Source organism: Varanus komodoensis, unplaced genomic scaffold (assembly GCF_004798865.1).
Source record: "Varanus komodoensis strain SLA01 unplaced genomic scaffold, ASM479886v1 scaffold10, whole genome shotgun sequence".
Taxonomy (NCBI): Eukaryota; Metazoa; Chordata; class Lepidosauria; order Squamata; family Varanidae; genus Varanus; species Varanus komodoensis.
The window spans coordinates 24,394,652-24,414,634 of NW_025335269.1; the positions used below are offsets into that span (position 1 = coordinate 24,394,652).

The following is a 19,983-nucleotide window of genomic DNA, read 5'->3' on the forward strand; positions in this document are numbered from 1 at the left end:
CCACTCTCACTGTCTACCCATTTTCTGTACTTTTAGGCAAAACCACAAAGCCTATCACAGGTTTGCATGACATGCTAAGCCACCATGGCTTATCATGTCATGTGAACCCCGTCAATTCTTTTGTCAAAGTAGCAAGCCTTTCAGGCAATGCAGTCTTACTGCCTTGGGCAGCAAAAGGAACAGGAGTCATTTTGAAAGGTATTTTCCAAATTATTCCCTGGTAACCTCACTGATTCTGACTGATGTCATGTACTGGCAATAAAAGTCTTGAAAATAAGCGGATCTGGAGGGCTGTCAGTTCACTTAGTGCTCTCTGTGCTTTCCTTTCTCACAGTATCCATGTCAGTCACAAAAGCAAAATACTCGGATGGAAATGATATTTCTCACAAAGCATAACATCTGGTACACAGCTGTTGCACTGACTGAAATACCAAGCTAACAGGGTAGTGGAGCAGTTAAAGCTTTCCCAAAAGCAGCAGCGCCGAGTTTCTAAATATGACTTCTAAATTATACTCCAGTGGAAGATCAAGCAAACTATCTCCTCCCCCTTCCCACACATAAAATGTCTTAGCATTTAGCCCATGAAGTAATAAAGTGGCCTTTTTCTCTGGACAACGCTTCACTGGCAACTATACCACTATATATAGCTTCACTGTACTGATTAAATTCCATGCGTGCTTCGTATTTAAAGTCAATGCTTAAGAAGTTCAAGGTACTATGAAGTTTACATTTAGCAAAGCTTCACTTCTTGTCCACTCTACAAACTGCACAAAGATACCTGCACATTTCACAACCTTATCCTCACGCCAAATACAGTGCCCCTTCGATACAGAAAAATGCACTGACTTGAAAATGCCATCTTCAAAAACAAACATACACGCAATTCTACAAGATTTCACTCATCAAATGCATACTTAATGTCCCTGTTGCCTTCCCTGACTTGTCCCAAAAATGCCACATGGGTCCCTTGCATGGTTTTTATAAATACCATGTAATTCAGTATGCTGACCTTTTAGAGTGAGAGGCCAGGCTAGACCAAGAGCAAGGGTTTGGAATGCAGCATTTTAAAGCTTGGTGCAAAGAAACTCAATGAGTCCTGGGCTAGCCAGGTGAGCAACAATAGCCACAACAGCGAGACCGATGGATTGTTCAGCTTCATGGGCAAAAAGGGAGCCATCTTTGGAAACCAAGAAGCTTTTGTTCTGTTACTGGGGTGGCACAATCATTATGGAAAAGAAAGATCACACAGAGGAGTGCACTTTTAGAGTGCACTACGTGTCACATGTTCCACCGAGTCAGGAAATTAGTGGTAAATGTATCCGCACATGTCATAGCTTAAATGCACAACTCATTTCAAATTTATAGGATTAACATGCTACTTGTTTACAAAGATGGTACCTGTGTCAGTGATCTGCAGTGTTTTAAGTAATCCACAGTTTTAGCTTAGTTACTGATTAAAACAGTTCTAGTTTTATTTCTCATATAGCTATCATATATCTATTACAACAACACTTAGTTCTGAAGGTCAGATACCTTTGTTTTATTATTAATGTGCAATTCTAGGTTTATCATAAATTTTCAGCACTGACCTAGTTTACGTATGTATTGCATACTCTAGTATTGTATAATGTCACAGTTAACTTCTACCAGAAGTCTGTATTTTTTAAAGGAAGTTGTAGAAAGAACTCAATGCACCTAAAGTTAGTACATGATTTTTCTTTCCCGATTATATTAATTTTAGACAATTCTGTAACTTCCTGTACAGAAGTGCTGTGAGGGTGGTTCTTTCCCAAGGCACTATTCTCGTGTGCTCAAACAGGAACAGGAAGAGGCCTTGGGCATCAGCAAGGATGAAAGAGCCTTCCTGAGTAAACAGCCTATCTGTACCTCCAAAAAGCAAGCTGGAGAACGCAATAAGCCAACCAGAATACAAGAAAGATAGTGTCAAATGGTCTCTGTGCAAAAAGCATTTAACAACCTCCTCCGCTCACAAGTCACATTAAAAAATTATAAATTACATTTTGGGACTCCAATGTGTTTTCCAATCTCTATGCCACTGTAGCGTTTCAATGGACAACTCCATCACCCCAGTAGAATGATGCCTTGGACAATCTGATAAAAGTTTCATAAATTGGGAAATGAACAATGGAGCCAGGAATTCCTTCCCTCCCCGTTTCTGTTATTCTGGCTTATTTTCTTAGTTTCTTAACCAACATGAATCCAGAGTTTAGACATACAAGCTAGAATTGTTGTGGCAAAGTCAGTGCACGGTAGGAAGGTTGGAGGGGGAAAGGGAGGAATTCTCAGCCCCAACACTTTCCCAGCTGTTTTCTGAACCACTCATGGAGCATTTTCATGCAAATTGAAGAACCTTCATAGCATCAGTTACTATATGCCATACTATCCCACTGCCCCAACACAAAAATGTCAAGAGGTCCCCCCATTCTCTGGAAATGGGTGGAAATTGTTAGGGAAAATGTATCTTCTTAGTGGTCTAGGGCCACAATCTATTTTGTTGGCTGGAAATGTCTTTTGCATAATAATGCTGCTTAGTTCCCTTCTAGGTTTGAATCAAATGAATATACCAGATGAATAGAACAGATGTCTTCACCTCCATAACATTTCCTAAAAATGTAGAATTTTGAACTTTCTGAGATGTCAGCACAAGATGAACAGTTCCAGTTAAGAAACCAACAATCCAAACACAGTTTTAGGGATGGGGTATTAGTATACTGCAACACCATGCACGACAATATGCTTGATCAATTCAGCAGTAATCCATGAAGCTTATCTAAGCAAAAAGCTTACTTTCCAGGTGGAACTTAATTGTTACAGAAATAATTGCATGAGTTCCTTTGCAACTTAACTAAAACTGAAGTGTGGCTGAATATGGAAAGGAACAATGAGATGTATGTTGTTTGTTATTACTCCCACATAATATCAAATCTGTCTTACTGCTGTTTTAACTGGAGATAATATAAGAAGCTATTAGAAGTGCAAGGAACATAATAGTCAGAGCAGGAGGAGAATGATGTAAGCTGCTCTGAGTTCTTTAAAAAGAGAAAAAGGCAGTATATAAATACAATGAATACATAAAAATAAAAATAATGCATGAGAAAGGCGTTATAAATGGATCTAGCACAGACGACAGCTTCATTTGAGTAAGATGAACAGGAGAAACAGAGCTGGGTTTCATCTCCATATAGAAGACAGTGTGCTCTAAAACTCCAGGTGATGGCACTCAGTGGTTTCGTGTAAATCTTAAATCCCTTGTGGAACCTGTACTGGAGAATCTTGAGGGCTAAGCAACATCTCCTAAGGACCACCTTTTGGAGTCAACTGTCCAAGTAGGAATAAAACCACTGCAATGTAGTACCACTCACTCTCATCTCTGACAATTGTCCCAGAAGGATACAACTGTTGATGTATTATCAAAAACTGCCAAGCAACCAAGAAGAACTAATGCAGTATGAGTGGCTGGGTCATCATTTGGAAGGCAACTAAACCTGCTTCCATGCCAAAACTTGGCTTGAACACTGACTGAAATGGATCCAGGTAATCAGTCTCATCCAGAGCATCTGGAGCTGGTTGGCAACCACCTGCTCAAGGTGCTTGCCAACCAGGAAAGGAATATTTGCTGCAGGACTAGAATTATTAAGATTTTCCAGGTCCAGGAAAATTGTTTCTTTAGGAGCAGCCTCACCACTGCCAGCTTCAGGCAACCTGGGACCACTCCCTCTTGCAAGCAGGCATTTAGTACTTCCCTGGCCCAGCTGGCTGTTTCCTCCCTGCCATTTTCTATAAACCAAGAGAAGCAAGGACTCAGCATCAAACAGCTGCACAAATCTGTCCTAGCAGCTTGACAACACCCTTGAGCTGTATCAAGAGAACCTCATTCAAGAAAACGGGCCTAGGCCATGCTTTGGATACCTCATCAGATTCACCTACTGTAACTGGAGCCTAAGGCCCAGCATATGCAAGTGATTTGATCCTGGAAGTGACTAGCAAGTCTATTACAGCAGGCTTCTGACAGAGCAGCAGTGTCCTGAGGGCCAGCACAGAATAAGCCCTGGATGACTTTGAAGAGGTTTGCTGGACAGCACACAGAAGATTCAACAGAGGCAGCAAGATGATGTCTCATTACCACTCTCCCTGCCCCTAAAAATGTACGGAAAAAAACCTAGGAGTTTTCACTCTATCTCCATTCAAACTGTCTCTTATTTCACTTCATCACACCATGACACAGTGCAGAGGATGCTCAGGAGCAATTCCACAGACCAAACATGGTTTTCACAGGAGCTCCAGCCACATCAATCAAAACCTCCCAACCAATGAGCCAGGAGGGCACTGGACTCTCCCATACTGAAGGTATGCAAGATAATGCTGGGCAGCCACCTGAGAGGGATGACTTAACTTGGAATTCTGGACTGAGCAGGGGGAAGGTCCCAATGGCCTTCTTGTCCCCTTTCAACTCTGATATCTATGATTCACCCCAGCGTCCTCTGGAAACTATTCAGGTTCATTAACCATGAGTGGTGTTCTATCTGAATAGGTCTGCTACCCTTGCAGATGAGAAAAGCCACCATGAATCTACATCTTATTTAGGATCTTACTATGCTAAAGGGGATAATTCAAAATCCCACACATTCAGGCCACCATCACCAGAGCCAGCTGAAGAAACCAAGAGTAGAGTATGTCCTATTACACGTATTTGTGTAATAGTCCCAATAGACATGCTGCAATAGTTCCATGGTTGTTGTAGAGATCATGAAGTGCTGACCTGCACTAAAGAAGATGCTCTCAGCATCAATGCTGGAATCTCTCAGAACCAGCAGCTCACCTTGGTCAGTTCAGATAGAGAGACTACTGAACAAGACAGAGTCTGCAGAGGGAGATGGAATTCCTATAACCACAACAACCCCCTCTCACTGGCCTTCCAGTCTACCCTGATGCTGAACCAATGCAGCCCAGTAGACACACCTAGCAGAAACTAACCCACCTAATCCTGTTCGCCCACCCAGATCTTTGTTAGGGACCCCAGATTGGCCACTGCTTCTATTATTAAACCATGAATAATCTGGCTACCCCACTTCCAAGGCTACATCAATCTGCAACCACTGCAATATCTGGAGACTCTCAGGTGCCCCCATTAGATCCCATCTCCTCTCTCCTAGGCACATGACTGGATTATAGGAGAAAAATTAACTCCCTACATAGAAACAAGTACACTCACTCCACAAAAGCAGTGGTACCACAGGGACACTGCTCCACAAGGCTGCATCAGGGCTGGGCAGGTAAAGAGCCTTTCCAGGCAACCTGCACTGCTGGCTCAATGATGTATCTGTTTATCGCCTGTTCTCCTCTCCTGGCATGTTACAATACAGATAAGTGATATAATCTATCAAGAGGTTATTTATTTATTTACTGTTTTAGACTCTGCTTTTTTCTGCAAGGAATTCAAGGCAGGTTACATACTCCCATGGCTGATTTTTTTTCTTCACAACAACACTGCACAGTAGGTTAGGAGGACAGTCCATCACAGCAGGGGCTAGAACCCAGGTCTCCTGAGTTCCAGTCCAACACTCTAGCCACTACACCATACTAGCTCTGTAAACATGAATTATGTTGTGAATGTATTTATGCTTCATGAACTTGCTTCCTGTTCTTCTTCCAAAACACTCAAAGCACAATCTGTATGGTTTTCCTAGCCATCTTCCATTCAGGCAACATTCACGGCCAGACCTGCATAGGTTTGGCCATAGACTCATGTGATTTAGGCTCTGTCAGGAGTAGGAACTGATCTGACCAGATGAAACCTTATGTCTCTTCTAGAAGTATGAACATGTTAGACATTTTTTACACAGCAAAAATAAAATAAAACCACAGAATTCTACTCCAAGTCAGAAGGTCTTAATGGCTTCCAATGTGGCAAACGTGTTAATGCCTCCCTTATGTATCTGGAAAGTTCATTCCACAAATGAGACTTCCACTCTGAAAAGTCCCTTTCTCCATTTGCCCAACACCTGAAATTTCTCAGGAAGGCCACTGGCCTGAGGGCCTCTGATGCAGATCTCACATTTTAGGCAAGTACATATGCAAAGAGATCATGTCTTCGACACCCTGGTCTGACATTTCATGTTAAAATCATGTTGGATTAAGTTCAGTCACACACTGGAAATTGACGCAGGCCCTCATAGATTCAGGGTGACTGATCCCAGTTTAGCTGCCTTGTTCTTATCCAGCTGAATCTTCAGGGCAGTCCCACACCTAAGGCGATGTGGTAGCCTAGCCTGGATGTTACAAAGCATGTAAGGCTGTCACTGAACAGGAGAGACCACAGCTAGTGCACTCCCTGATGAGACCTGCCTCATGCCATACATGCTTCTTTAGCATCCAAAGTCAGAGGTGTGTATAATAGGTTCTGGCTATGTGCATCAACCACAATGACATCAGGACCACTAGCAAAAAGTTTTAAAAGTTAGGCAGAACAATTTAGGACAGGTTTCCCCAACCTGTGTCCTCCAGAGGTGCTGGGCTACAACAGCTCCCATTGGCCATGGGTGCATCCAACTCCTCTGGAAAGTGCCAGCTAGGGGAAACGTAGTTAAGGACACAGTCTGAATGCACAAGGGATGACGGCACAGTTCTGCTCCTGAAATTAAGCAGATCTCACCAGCCTGGGACACTGCATGCCTGGGAGCCCACCTGTGACCTGTACTGTAAATTGCTCTGACCTCCTTGAAGAACCTAGAAGTTTTGAATGTAATAAATCAATAATAAATAGAAATGCCTCTTCTACAAACTCTAGAGTACTAGTATTTAATCACATCTGACATATTGTCTCTGTGTGCGTGTGCATATAACCCTCCACCATGAATATCTAACATAGCATTTCACACATACCTCCAACACCATTGCAGCGGGATGTCATTTCCCACAGAACCAAGGCCATGGAATACACATCAGTCTGCTTGAAGGATTCAACATTATCCAAGTTCATTCTGGATTCCAGGACTTCAGGAGCCATGTACCTTGCTGTGCCAACCTATCAGCAGTCATAAAACAGCAATGAAAAAAAATATTTTGAAAGCCCACATAATACAGCTGTACATAACCACCATCCCTCCCTTAGAATCTATCTATACATCTTTATTTATTTAAAAAATCCACAAAGTCACCATCATCATGAGCTTGCAGCTGTGCAGATGAAGAACCATCAGCAGACATAAAGGAGTAAGCTTGCTTTCCAATGGAGCAGTCACCTGGGGCAGGTAGATGGCTTGATCACCACCTATGGTTTAATCTCAAAGTTTCCTCCCCACCTTCTCTCTCATAAATGGGAACTGCTGCCATCCATTTATATAAAGGGGACATTATGTAGAGGAGGCAAAGCCTGTCTTCTACTGGACAAAGGATGCCCCAGCCCTTGTGAACAGAGGTGCCCACCATGCCTATCCTAGGGTTGCTGTGCACCTCATGTCCTCATCAAGCCCTCCCTGTGAGCACATCCAACCCACTAAAAGAGTAGGCATTTTGCTTCATCTTCGTTCAAATCCCCTATCTTTTCTTCTCTTTACTACTTCCCATGCCTCAGCTTACCTGCCCGCTGTTGGCCAAATCATCTACAGACAGCGTAGGATCCAGACGCAGAGACAGGCCGAAGTCACAGAGGCAGCAGGTTAAATCATTTTTCACCAGAATATTGGAGCTCTTTAGATCTCTGTGGACAATAGGTGTTTTGGGTCGTCCACAAGGTGTATGGTCACTGTGAAGATGGGCGATCCCTCGAGCCAAAGATCCACCCAGCTTCCAGAGGTCCTCCCAGCTGATGATGTGCTTAATAAGATATTCCTGCAAGTTACCCCTTGAGTGGAAGGCAGTGATCAGCCAGTACTGCTTTCCCAGATCTGTCTTGCGCTCCTCCGCTGTGAGGAACTGAAGAATGTTTTCATGCTTCAGGTTTATGTCGGAGAAGATATCTTTCTCAGTCTTCCAGGAGGCATATTCTTCATAGGTGAAGATCTTAACGGCCACTGTTTCAAACTGCTCTGATGTGTTTTGTTTCAGTTTAGCTTTATAAACTTCAGCAAATCGCCCTTTGCCCACAAGGGCATCCAACTCAATAGGCAGCAGTTCAGTGTTATGGTTAATGTTATTGGCGCAGGTGGAACTGATGTCAGAACGGTCATCATCTAGCATAATGGCACAAACATCGCTACAATCTTTATGTTTCCTGGACTTGACATTTTTCTCCCATGCCTTGTTGAGCTTCCTTCTCCTCTGAATGCGGTAGCAGTAAAAGATAAGGCTCACAGCAATTGCAATCACAAGCAATGGGACAAGGCTTATTAGTGCAACTTTAGATATCACATCTTTCACTTCTTCTATAGCTGAGGTAGAGTCTAGAAGAAAGGGACAAAAATTTGCTGAAATACATTTTTGAAGTGGCTATAATGATCCAGAAAATGAATTCATCTTAGCACTGTAGCTTACTCTAAGATGGAGCCAGGGTCTGTGGAACTGTGCAATCCCACATACCCAAGGGGGGGCTTTCCAATTCTGTTTTGCCAAACAGCAGTCTGCTGCGCCACATGATGAGCCAAAATCTCACGGGACACATACTGGATGGGTTGATCTGAAGGAGCTCTTTCTGTTTTGGTTTTCATGGTTGAGTGAATACTACTTCAGATCTTTGGGGCTGACTCTTCTATGGCCAGTGGAGAAGCACTGGTGGGAATGTGAGAGCAGGCCTTCCCACACTGTGGAACTCTCTGCCCAAGGAAGCTAGGCTAGCTCCTTCTCCACTGTCCTTCTGCCAGCAGGTAACCCAATTTGTTGCCTCGGATGCTGTTTTTATTCCTTTATTGTTGTGGCGATTTAAATATTTGTTTTATGTTATGTTAAACCCTAACCAAATTAATTTTAATTTTTTAATGCTTTTCTTCTTATGACTGCTAGCTACATTGAGCATGGGGGTGAGGGAGGAAGGCAGAGTATAAAACAAACAAATACATATTTGCATATATTGTGGCAAAGCAAAGCAAATTTAGTAGTAACAGCTTGGATAAAGCCTGTCATCCATGTAGCTATAGGTCTGCAGCCACATCTAGTAAAAGAGGAAGCCAACAACAACTGGCTTTGTTTCTCAAGACTTGGTTGGGAGGAAGTAAGTTTTTTCTAGACTGAAAAGGGTGCTTCATCGTGATTTTTATTACTGAGTTAATTTAACAGCGCGAGATGTATTTGAGAGTATTGCTTCCGCCTCCTCTTTTAAAAAACTGCAAAATTACTCAACACATGAAAGTCTAGTCTGAGTGACAGACACAATGGAGCTGGTAGCTGCATTCTTGAATTTACTGTAGAAACTCTTTAGCGGGGGTGGAAGAGAAATGTTGAAGTATACCCATATGAATCATTCCATATTAAAATTCTTTGAAAACTTAAGGGTGCAATCCCACTCTTATTTAGGCAGAAAGGAAGGTCTAAAACTTTCAGTATCTTTAGGGGTAGTAGGGATTTTTTTTCTGTATAATCTTGCATTTTAAGTTAGATAACAAATGCTATCTAGTCACAAAATAAGATTCTAAAATACAGACATGCAGAGTGAAAAAGGGCAATAAGATAAGTCATCTGTTTTCCAATACAGAAATAAGCAAAGCAAGTGAAAGCTTGCAAGTGTGCTGGTTGCAGGTTGCCTGTTACAAGTGAGTACGGAAGTGCCACGAAATCCCCCTTTTCTTTTGTAAGGGAGATGCTGTTTCCAGAGAGATGGTTAAAAGGGCGGGGGGAGGAATCTTTCTTCCCATATGGTATTCCCACTCCAAACTCTTGCAGCAGATTTCCCCGTTAGGTTTCCCATGCTCCTGAAAACCCATGGAAGAGGAAGTTGCTCAAGAACCACTTGGAAATAGCAAATGGGAGAAGTCTGAACACGTTCTCCCTCTTAGAGCTCTTCATTCCCAATCTGCCTCCACTCCAGAAACTGCCTTTTCCTCTACACACACACACACACACACACCTCTTGGATTGCAATATGTTTGTGTGTTGCTATGCAGTTGGGCCTTTTGGAAGGGCCATGTTGGGCAAATATGAAGCAACTTTAGTCACTGAGTTGCCATTTTTAATCTCTTTTTGGAAAAAAAAAAGAAAGGTATTTGTTGGAACCCTGTCTTCCTTTTAAAATTAAGTACCTGGCCTAGCCTGTTAAATGCTATTAAATTCACAATTTGCAAGGTATTCCAACCAATTATTCCCTAGTGCAGCTACAGACATCTCTGAGTAATGCTGAGTATCTTATGTATTATTTAGCAATCCTTGTGTAGCCAAAAACTACTATCTATGCACAAGGAAGTGGTAAAAAATGGCTTGGGGAAATCCCAATGTTTACAAAAGTACCCAAAATACAGAAGAAACCCAAAGTGGGGAAACACAAAAACAACCTGCTGAGCATTCATAATTTTTCTGTTGGGGAAGGGGAAAAAATCAGGAGTGGGTACAATGGAATATCCTCACAAAGGCACAGCTGGTTGGCAGCACTTTATACTACAACTTTTTGATGCCAGTGTCACTTGCCTGCCTTTTCTATAGTCAGAAAACAAGCATGGAGAGAGACCTGTAAATGATCGTGCAAATGATGATGAAAAGGCCAGGAGGTAGTGGATGTTAAAGGTGATAAAAGGAAAGAGATCCTAGCATTTCCTGCTTTGTTTTTTGTTTAGTGGTGAACTCACATTCCACTCTTTATGATCCCATGGAAAACATTCCTCCAGGCTCTCCTGTCCACCATCCCCCAAAGTCCACCCAAGAAAATCAAAGATGAGAAAACAAGTTAGAAGCCATAGGAAAGCACACCATGAGAAAGACAATGGGGTTAGGGTAAAGAATGCAAAAACAAGGAAATTGGAAAAGAAATCAGCAGGAATTGATTTTGGAAAAGATTCCTCCATGAGAATGGAGATTTGCAGCTCTTGGGATTGTGATTCGGTGACCCACCAAAAACTTATTGGGATATTCTATGGTATATTTAATACCATTCGATTTAAAATTTAGCAGGTTAGTGAAAATATTCATCTGTTCTTGGATGGGCTCCCTGAATGGAAAGCTTCAACTATCTAAATTGGGCTGCAGGAGATTCCAGCATGCCAGATGCTTGATAATTCTTTACTCTGGTTTTTATGATACATCGTTATGGAATTTGTCAAGCAGCAGATGGGCCACAATACTCAGCCTGCTGCATATGGCCCAGGACCTGCTTGCTGTCTAGACCGGGTAAACATAACAGGCCAATTTCAGACATCATACAGGGTTCAAGAAAGAGGAAGGGAACTCACAGCCAACAGTGGATATTTCCCTCTCCATTCCCAACACTGAAATTTGTCCTTGGTACAAAAGAGCACACTGAATTTTTCCACCCATCTACCATTTCCATCAGTTGTTTGTAAAATACACAGAATACAAATTTATCTCTGCATATTGTCATACGGAGAGGTGTGCTTTAAGAAAGCATGTGTTACTTTAAGGTAAGATCTCACAGCCTGAGGACTAGAAGAGAAAGGAACAGAGGGGGAGATGCAAGTGAGGATTGAGAACTGTGCAGGCAGCATTTCAAACAAATAAAATGGTGGTGCAGTTTCAGCTTAACTCGCTATTCTGTTTTGAAAGTCTTTAGGTTTCACTGATGAATGGTGCATTCTGCACAGAATTTTGTGGATTATTGGTTGCACGCAGGCTAACCATGTTCATCATTCACTAATTTATCAGGTTACTTGTATTTATCATTGTATAAATTACATTGTATACCTTGGTGAGTGAAAGAGGAGGAAATAATTGGGTTGGTCAGTGAAAGGAGCTGAAGTCCAACAGTATCTGGGGAGCACCGCTGGTGCAACTATTTTAAATATACAGACAAACAGGCATAGCAGATTACTAGCCAATCACAAATCACAACGCTGAAACTGTACTCCTATGGGGACTTATCTAGGGGCAGATCCTGGCGACTCAAAAGTACTTTTCTCTGAATAGCCAAGTATATGACTGCACTGTAAAACACACATACATAAAGCTGCCAACAGGATTTTTTTCCATTTCTCTCTGCACATTCTATGGACTAAACACACACAGAACTAAACTAATCTCCATGGGAGACATGGGCCATTGCTAAACACTCCCTTTCACCATTTCTGTCTAAACCCCTTCATGTTAATTTTGTAACAGCCTGTGTTCTGCAATAAAACCAGGGCAAAAGAAGCTCCCTCCAAAACAAACCTGTGTGTATATCCCATCCATGTATGCACATCTAAAATAACCTTAAAATAACAACACTGTACAGATCCATGAGTCAAGAATTAAACTCTGATTCAGTGACACACATATTTGTTTAAATAAAACTCTCCTTGGGACTCAAGTTCACATAGCATATTGGGGCAAATGTAAAAGGCCAGAAAACTGAGCTGCTCGCCTTAGCTAAATATTCAAGTCTATAAAAGTGATGCCCATCACATCTGCCTGTCCTGATTCTCAACATGCTGCAAACTGAAAGTTGTTTTAAATACTTATGAGGCGAGTACATTTAGAAACTGTAGCTTCACTGTCACTAAAGCGAAGTTTCATACTATGGATTCTCTTGCATTCCTTGCTTTTTAAATGGTGGAAAGGAGTTTGACTGGAGTTTGTGAATTATGAAGGAACTGATTCCTCCTTTGACAACAACTTAGATGCCGTGCATGTACTTTCTGGCAAACCTCTGGGGTGCACACGAGAGACTAACCATTTTGGCTGGACAGAAAGTTCAGAATCTGAGTATGAGATGTGTGCAGGACAGGATGCCTGTTCTGCAGGACTGGCAGTTCAGACTCAAATAACAGGGTGACTGCTGAAATGGACCCTATTCCAGCGGCAATCCAAGGCCCTGGGTATCTGCCTGTGCCTGCTATGGAAGAGATTAGCACAAGGGCAGCTGAGGGGGCCAGTCAATCTGCCTGAGGGAATGAGAAAGAGCAACATCTTGAGGGAGAAAATTTAGAGATGGAGAGTCTCTAAATGGAGTCTCTGGATGGAAAACTCCAGCCTCCTGAGGAGGTGGATCCAATAATCTGTCATCACTGTCATGTTATGTTAGTCACGAAGTCGTGTCTGACCTATCACAACCCCATGGACAATATTCCTCCAGGCTCTCCTGTCCTCCATCATCCACCGGGGTCCACCTAGGCTCACACCAACTGCTTCAGGGACTCCATCTAGCCACCTCAGCCTCTGTCGTCCACTTCTTCTTTTGCTGTCAATCGTTCCCAGCATTAGGGTCTTCTCCAGTGAGCCCTTCCTTCTCATTAGGTGGCCAAAGTATTTGAGTTTCATCTTCAGTATCTGGCCTTCTAAAGAGCAGTCTGGGTTGATCTCCTCTAGGACTGACTGGTTTGATCACCTTGCAGTTCAAGGGACTCGCAGGAGTCTCCTCCAGCACCACAATTCAAAGGCCTCAATTCTCTGGCGCTCAGCCTTCCTTATGGTCCAGCTTTCACAGCCATACATTGCAACTGGGAAAACCATAGTATATGCACTTTTGTCAGCACGGTGATGTCCCTGCTTTTTAGTATGCTGTCTAGATTTGCCATAGCTTTCCTCCCCAGGAGCAAGCATCTTTTAATTTCTTGGCTGCAGTCCCCGTCTGCGGTGATCTTGGAGCCCAGGAAAATAAAATCTGTCACTACCTCCATTTCTTCCCCATCTATTTGCCAGGAAGTGAGAGGACCGGATGCCATGATCTTAGTTTTCTTAATTTTGAGGTTCAAGCCAACTTTTGCACTTTCCTCTTTCACCTGCATCAAGAGGCTTTTTAGTTCCTCTTCACTTTCTGCCATGAGAGTGGTATCATCTGCATATCTGAGGTTGTTGATATTTCTCCCAGCAATCTTAATTCCAATTTGTGATTCATCTATCCCGGCCTTTCACATGATATGCTCTGCATATAAATAGGCAGGGCGACAATATACAGCCTTGCCGTACTCCTTTCCCAATTTTGAACCAATCAGTAGTTCCATGTCCAGTTCTCATTGTTGCTTCTTGACCCGCATACAGGTTTCTCAAGAGACAATTGTCATAGAGTGGCCCAATTGGAGTCTCTAAAGGAGAAGTGCAGGTGTGCCTGGTTCCACAGCGTTTCCGCCCCCAGGGACAGATGCAGAAGTATTAATAAGGAAAACTTTGGGTGAAGGCTGTCAGAGAAGGTTCAACATTTCACTTTGCATATGCTCAGAGACTTGCATGTAAAATAAAGACATTTGGCAAAAAAGAGCTGGTAAGATTATTATTACTGGGAGGGAGAAGCACAACTTACAACATTAGAGATTATTAATGTTTTCCTCTCTAATTTTTCAGACTACAGTCCTGCAGCCCATGGAATCGTTGCTTAGATTCTACAGGATTTGATGGAATTGGGAGCTGCAAGCTTACCAGTATTTCTGATGAACCTGTTATAACCACCTTCTAAACAGAGTTGGGCATGGATGCCATCAGTTGCAATATATTATTAAAAAGTATGCAAAGTGGTGATGATTACTTAGAAACAAGACTAACCTAAAATGCATCCTGCTTTAACATTTAGCATATCTGCTATTGTTTGCTGGTAATTTTATGGAACAAATCAATCACTCTAAATTGGTTACCTTTCTCCTGACAACAAGCATTAGCTATTACTATTATATTTGGTGCTGCTTTGATATAGCACACATCTCAGATGATTGTTTTGCCATTATTAGTTACAGTTTAGATCCATTTATACGGATTGAAATCTCTTCTGTGACAGCTTGATATAAAAACTGGCTCTGCTTCCTCACAACAACAGGTGGGCAGGATCTATTAAACTTGCAGGATCTATTCTGCTTCTCACTGCAACCCTGAGGCCTTCCAAGTGGACAGCCAGGTGCAAAATAATGCCTCCAAAATAACCACTGTATAACCAGGTGCCTCTGAGCACATGCTCAGTCCAGGAATTATTTTCAGTATTAGAACTGGAACATTCACACAAATCCTTTCACACACAATTCTTTGCCTGTTCCCCCAGCCTCCATCCTCTAAGTTAGCTGGAGGAAAATAAGCTTTTTTGTTAAACCACTGGGAATTGGAAACCCTTGCTAATTTACTGCACACCACCAAGAGATCTACCAGCAGATGTTGTCTACTTTTTCCCCACAATGCAAATATATGCGTCAACCATGGCAAGATTTCTTCAGGAATCAAGCTCAGCAAGCCTGCTTTTCTTGGAGAATAAAGTCAACATTATAAATGAATCAAATGAGACTTCTCTTGCCATTCTCGTATTGCAGTTTCTTTCAAGATAAACAAAGCAATTCAGACTCTCAGAATTACATGGACAATCAGCAAGATTCTACTAATGTAGAAGTGTTCAATTGCATACTGCGTAGGAGTATTTTTAAAGACCATAACTTGAAGCAAAGCCTTATGATAACACAGTGGAAAAACATCAAAAATATGAAACAGGCTTATTGCATAAGTACAGACTGCAATCTTTTAATGGTTGGGGTTAAGTACAGATTTTTATTTTTATTATTTTTTGGTAATGACATTAAGTGAATTAATACTCTAAATTTCCTAAATTCCAGCTCTAAGGAAATTACTCCATAGTTGCAACCCTTCCTTAAAAATATCCAAAGTTCCTGAAAGGTGAGGCAGACACGTTTCTTCTGAATTAAAATTGCAGATACATTTCAGAGCAGACAATATTTACTTTTAGAGGATGTAAGCTTAAGCAGTACCCCACCCTCCGAGCAGCTATTTCCCATGTTTCTGTAGGAATCACTGATCTCAGCAAGCCTCCTCATTAGAAGGAGACAAGCCCGGAGCAGCGACTTTATACCTAGATGAAACAGGCAGTCGTCTTTGATGGCACGTCATTCTCCTACTGCATTTCTGCTATGAGAGTAAATGGAACAACCCCACAACATCCAGTGCAAAGACCTAGCAGATGAGCCAGCAGAGACTTAGCAACATAAGCAGATCAGACCAGAAGCCTATTTGGTCCAGCATCCTACTTCTCCTAGTGACAAATTAGTTGCCTGTGGGACACCAACAAGGAGGACATGAGGATAAGACAGGTCCCTTCCTCAGTTTGCCCTCAGTGACTGCTTCTGATCCTGGAGGAGGCATAGAGCCATCACGACCACAGCCATTGATAGCCTCATCTGTCACCATTTCTTCTAATCCTCCTTTAAAGGTAAGTTGGTGGCAATATGCACATCCTCTGGAAACAAATCCTATACTCTTATTTTTGTACTGTCCAATATAGCAGCCTTTGGGCATCCTGATCTATTGGAATGAACCAAAATCATGACTCAGATAAGCCCCCTGCAGATAGCCTCCTCTTCGGGCCAGGAGCTTTAGCCTTGCAGCTGATCTCTAGTGGATTTCTCATGGCACCCCCAGACAAATCTCATAGGAATTACTGAGCTGAAATTTTATTAGGCCTATTCACATATTGCACTGTATTAAATAAATCACTGTAAGGGCTCAAAAAGTTGGAGCAGAAACTGAGAAGCAGTTTTGGAAGGTCTCCCGGGGGGGGGGGGGGGGGGTTTGATGGGATTCTATAAATCGTTGGAGACAGGGGTTTCTGTGCCCTGCTCCACATGCCAGTTTTCAGAATGCACACAAATTACTTGTACACACTGAACCTGAGATGAGGATTACAAGTCAAGGAATCATGAAGTTAAGCAACCTATTAAATGGGGAGAGTAAAGCCATCAATCCTCATTGTGCACATGCAGTTAAGGCTGATGAAACTACCTCAGTCCATCTTCCACAAGCAGCAAGCATTCCCATCAGCTATTAATTGTGCCCCCTTATATCTCACTATCTTCCTGTTTCATTATACTACTATTAGCCTTTCTGAACTATCTCCCATATGTCTGTTCTTTGGGAAATGATAAATTCTAGAACAGGTGTGTGTAAACTTTCATCTTCAAATTATTCGATCCTCTCATTGACACTGTTTGAACAATCACCACAGCTTAAACAAACCACAGTGGTGTAAGCCCTGGCACATGATCAGTGCAATCTGAATAATTACTACCTAAATAAGGTCAGTGGTGTTGTCTGAACCTGGACAGAAAGACTTACCAGTGGGTTAAATAACCATCAGAAAAGCCTTGAGCTGTTGTCGGGTCATCTGAGGGTTGTTTAACCTTCCAACAAGTAATGCCACCTGGGTCTGAACAACACATCAAGTTGCATCTGGGTAGTGATTATTCAAATCATGACAAGCAGGTGCTGTAACCTAAATCAGTCGCCAGACGAGTCAGATTAAACAAAACTTCAAGAGTGGCCTCAGAATTATAGTTGTGCATAAGAAGTGCATAAGACATTATTTAAATTCTTTCCTGTTTCCCATTCCTTGTGTTTTTTACTCTTGCCTTTACCTTTCTGTAACCTTTTGAGTTCCTAAGCCTTAGCTGTTATTCACATTCATTGCATTTGGTGAAAGAAAGAAAATCACATCACTCTGGGGATAAACTGCATTCTGTAGAATTACAGAAAATCAATACACAAGGAGTAATTTATATAACTAAATGACAGTAATTTATTTAGCTAAATGGATCAACAACTACAAATGAGTAACACATCTGAGCAAATTGTGTTTAGCATGTAGGTAGTTTCCACAGCAATGTAAGAAACTGTTTTTCAAAACTATTTCTCTGGATCAACCAAAGCATTATACAAGGATCATTTCCAAGCAACACTGCAAAACAAGACATGGAACTTAACTGCAAATTCAGAGGAATCACATGGCATGCACTTTTCAGATTGAACTAATTCTGGTTAGAAATCACATGTCCAACTGCTCCCATGACTGGCACCTTCCCATATCTGCCCTTCCCCTCACAGAAAACCAAGGATCAGACTGTCAGCTATGTAGCAAGCTCTCCCCACCTTTCTGCTTTTCATTAACTCCGAAGTAAGCCCAGAGTTCCCAGTCCAGATGGGGACCGCAGCATGCTTACATAAGATTTAATCTTCCTTCTCTAGCTGCAAACATTCCCAAACCACAGACCAAGGGCCATTCCTGATACTTATTATTTATTACTATTAGTAAATATCTTCATGTACAGGAGTGACGAAGGGGACTGCCACAGCTGGAACAGGAAGAATTAAACCATTCCTCCATTCCATCCAGGCGTGGATTGGGGCTCCTATCCTTTGTTTGAAATAAACAAAAACCAGAAAGGAGGCTGCTTGCCATATAGTTTGCGCCTAAAATAATAGGGAGACGTCTAGGCATCTATCCCCATTTTCCTGATTTGCTAGCATTCCACGGAAAGTATTTTTCAGCGCAGTCCAACATAATACCCGTTCATATACTTGTGCTGAAATGGTAACACTTTGGATGAACTTCATTGTCCTTAGCAGCAGCCACTGCTTATAGGAATGTGCCTATAAATGTGAAGCATATGCTTTTTTAAATAGTCACATGCTGCTTACACTAATGTACTACTATTAATAAGCTTCCCAAATCCTCCCAACAGGAAATAATGGAATTGTCCGGATTTATTTCATTTAATTCATAATTCACACACAGGAGAAAACTGGAGTGGGAGGTTGGAGTGGGAAATTAATCTTTCAAATGACTCAGTAATCTTACAGTTAACTAAAGACAATTTACAGAAAAGGCAAGCAAACTTTTAAAGATAATCAGTTGTGTTATCTGGTATGAGTATTACAAAGTACTTCTACTGAAACTTCTCTTAATCTGAGAGCACTGGCTAGAACCTCAAGTCTCATTTGATGCCCTTGTACTTATTTTCCCTTTTTTGGAGAGAAATATTCTGTTTTCCCTAAGTTCCCACCCCCCACAAAAAATACAGGCCTCTCCTTTAGTAGTACTCTGTTACATAAAGAGTAACTGAGACTTTATTGGCATGATTATTTGCTTTTAAAGGCTTTTTTCCCCAACCCCCGCACTCAAAGTTCCAGTTTCCACAGGTTGTTTGCCAGCCTGCCACAATTTTGTTTGGCACAGAGACACTAAACTAAGCACCATATGCCACTCATTCACAAATCTATTTCCCCAAAAGAGCCTGCTTCAGACTCTCTCTCTGTGACAAGATTTAATTTCAAGTGATCATGCAAGTTAAAAGAACATCTCTGTCTGACTCAGAACAGGATTGAAAGACTGAGTTATGAGAATGAATCATATCCATTTTCTTAAGCTCACACTGAATTCCAGTTTTTCCCCACCCACCCAAAACGTGGCAGGTTTAAAAAGGAAAAAAAAACCTGCAAGAGAGGAAGGTTTCAGATTTAATTCTACCCATTGCAAATGTTTTCAGATGTAGGTTCCTTGGGAGCTCTCAATAACTACCATTACTGACCAATCATATTTAAATAGGGAGAAATGTGCCTTTAGAGACTGAGGTTAGCAATCTCAGCTTTTGCAAGATTAAGGACGACAGTTCCTTAAACTAGCTTGCCTGCAGCTAAGAGCTATTTCATTAGAAGCTAGTGTCTAGCCTCCATGAGAAATTAGAACCTGCTGTTGCATTCATGATTTCTTGTCTTTACAACCAAAACAAACATACTTTTTTTTGCTATGTACACATAAATCAGTATTTCAATAGATCTTCAACATTTTGGTATTTACAAGTAATGGTAAATAGAAATTAAGATGACAAAAGCAGCAAGTGTACTAGCACCTTGATTCGAAAAGCGTTCACAGTCAGTGTGACTCACTTTGCTGACATCTGTAAGCTATAGCCAAAACAAATGGGCCAGTCTTAGCTGAATTAAATAGGGCAGAAAGAACATCTCCATAAACATACAAAAAATCCACACTCCACTAAACAGGCAGCAGCAGCGGCAGCCTACATATATGGGACAAGAGCCACAGGAAGGGTGCATCTGGATGGCAGTCCAAAAGACAAAAAATTTACAGGCTATTATCTAGATGTCTGGAGGAGCAGTGGACCAGCTGGCCCT

General features: G+C 41.8%; 1 protein-coding gene across 6 annotated transcripts in view; it reads right to left on the reverse strand.

Moving 5' to 3' along the window:
* The window catches only part of TGFBR2 (transforming growth factor beta receptor 2), a 65,170-nt gene that overhangs the window by 14,386 nt on the left and 30,801 nt on the right, over positions 1-19,983 (reverse strand). For all 6 annotated transcript variants that reach the window (XM_044417481.1, XM_044417492.1, XM_044417516.1 and 3 more), the window contains 2 exons: positions 7,600-8,402; positions 6,904-7,045 (listed from right to left, as the gene is read on the reverse strand). In XM_044417481.1, the coding sequence (XP_044273416.1) occupies positions 6,904-7,045; positions 7,600-8,402 (945 nt within the window). The remainder of the gene's footprint in view (positions 1-6,903; positions 7,046-7,599; positions 8,403-19,983) is intronic.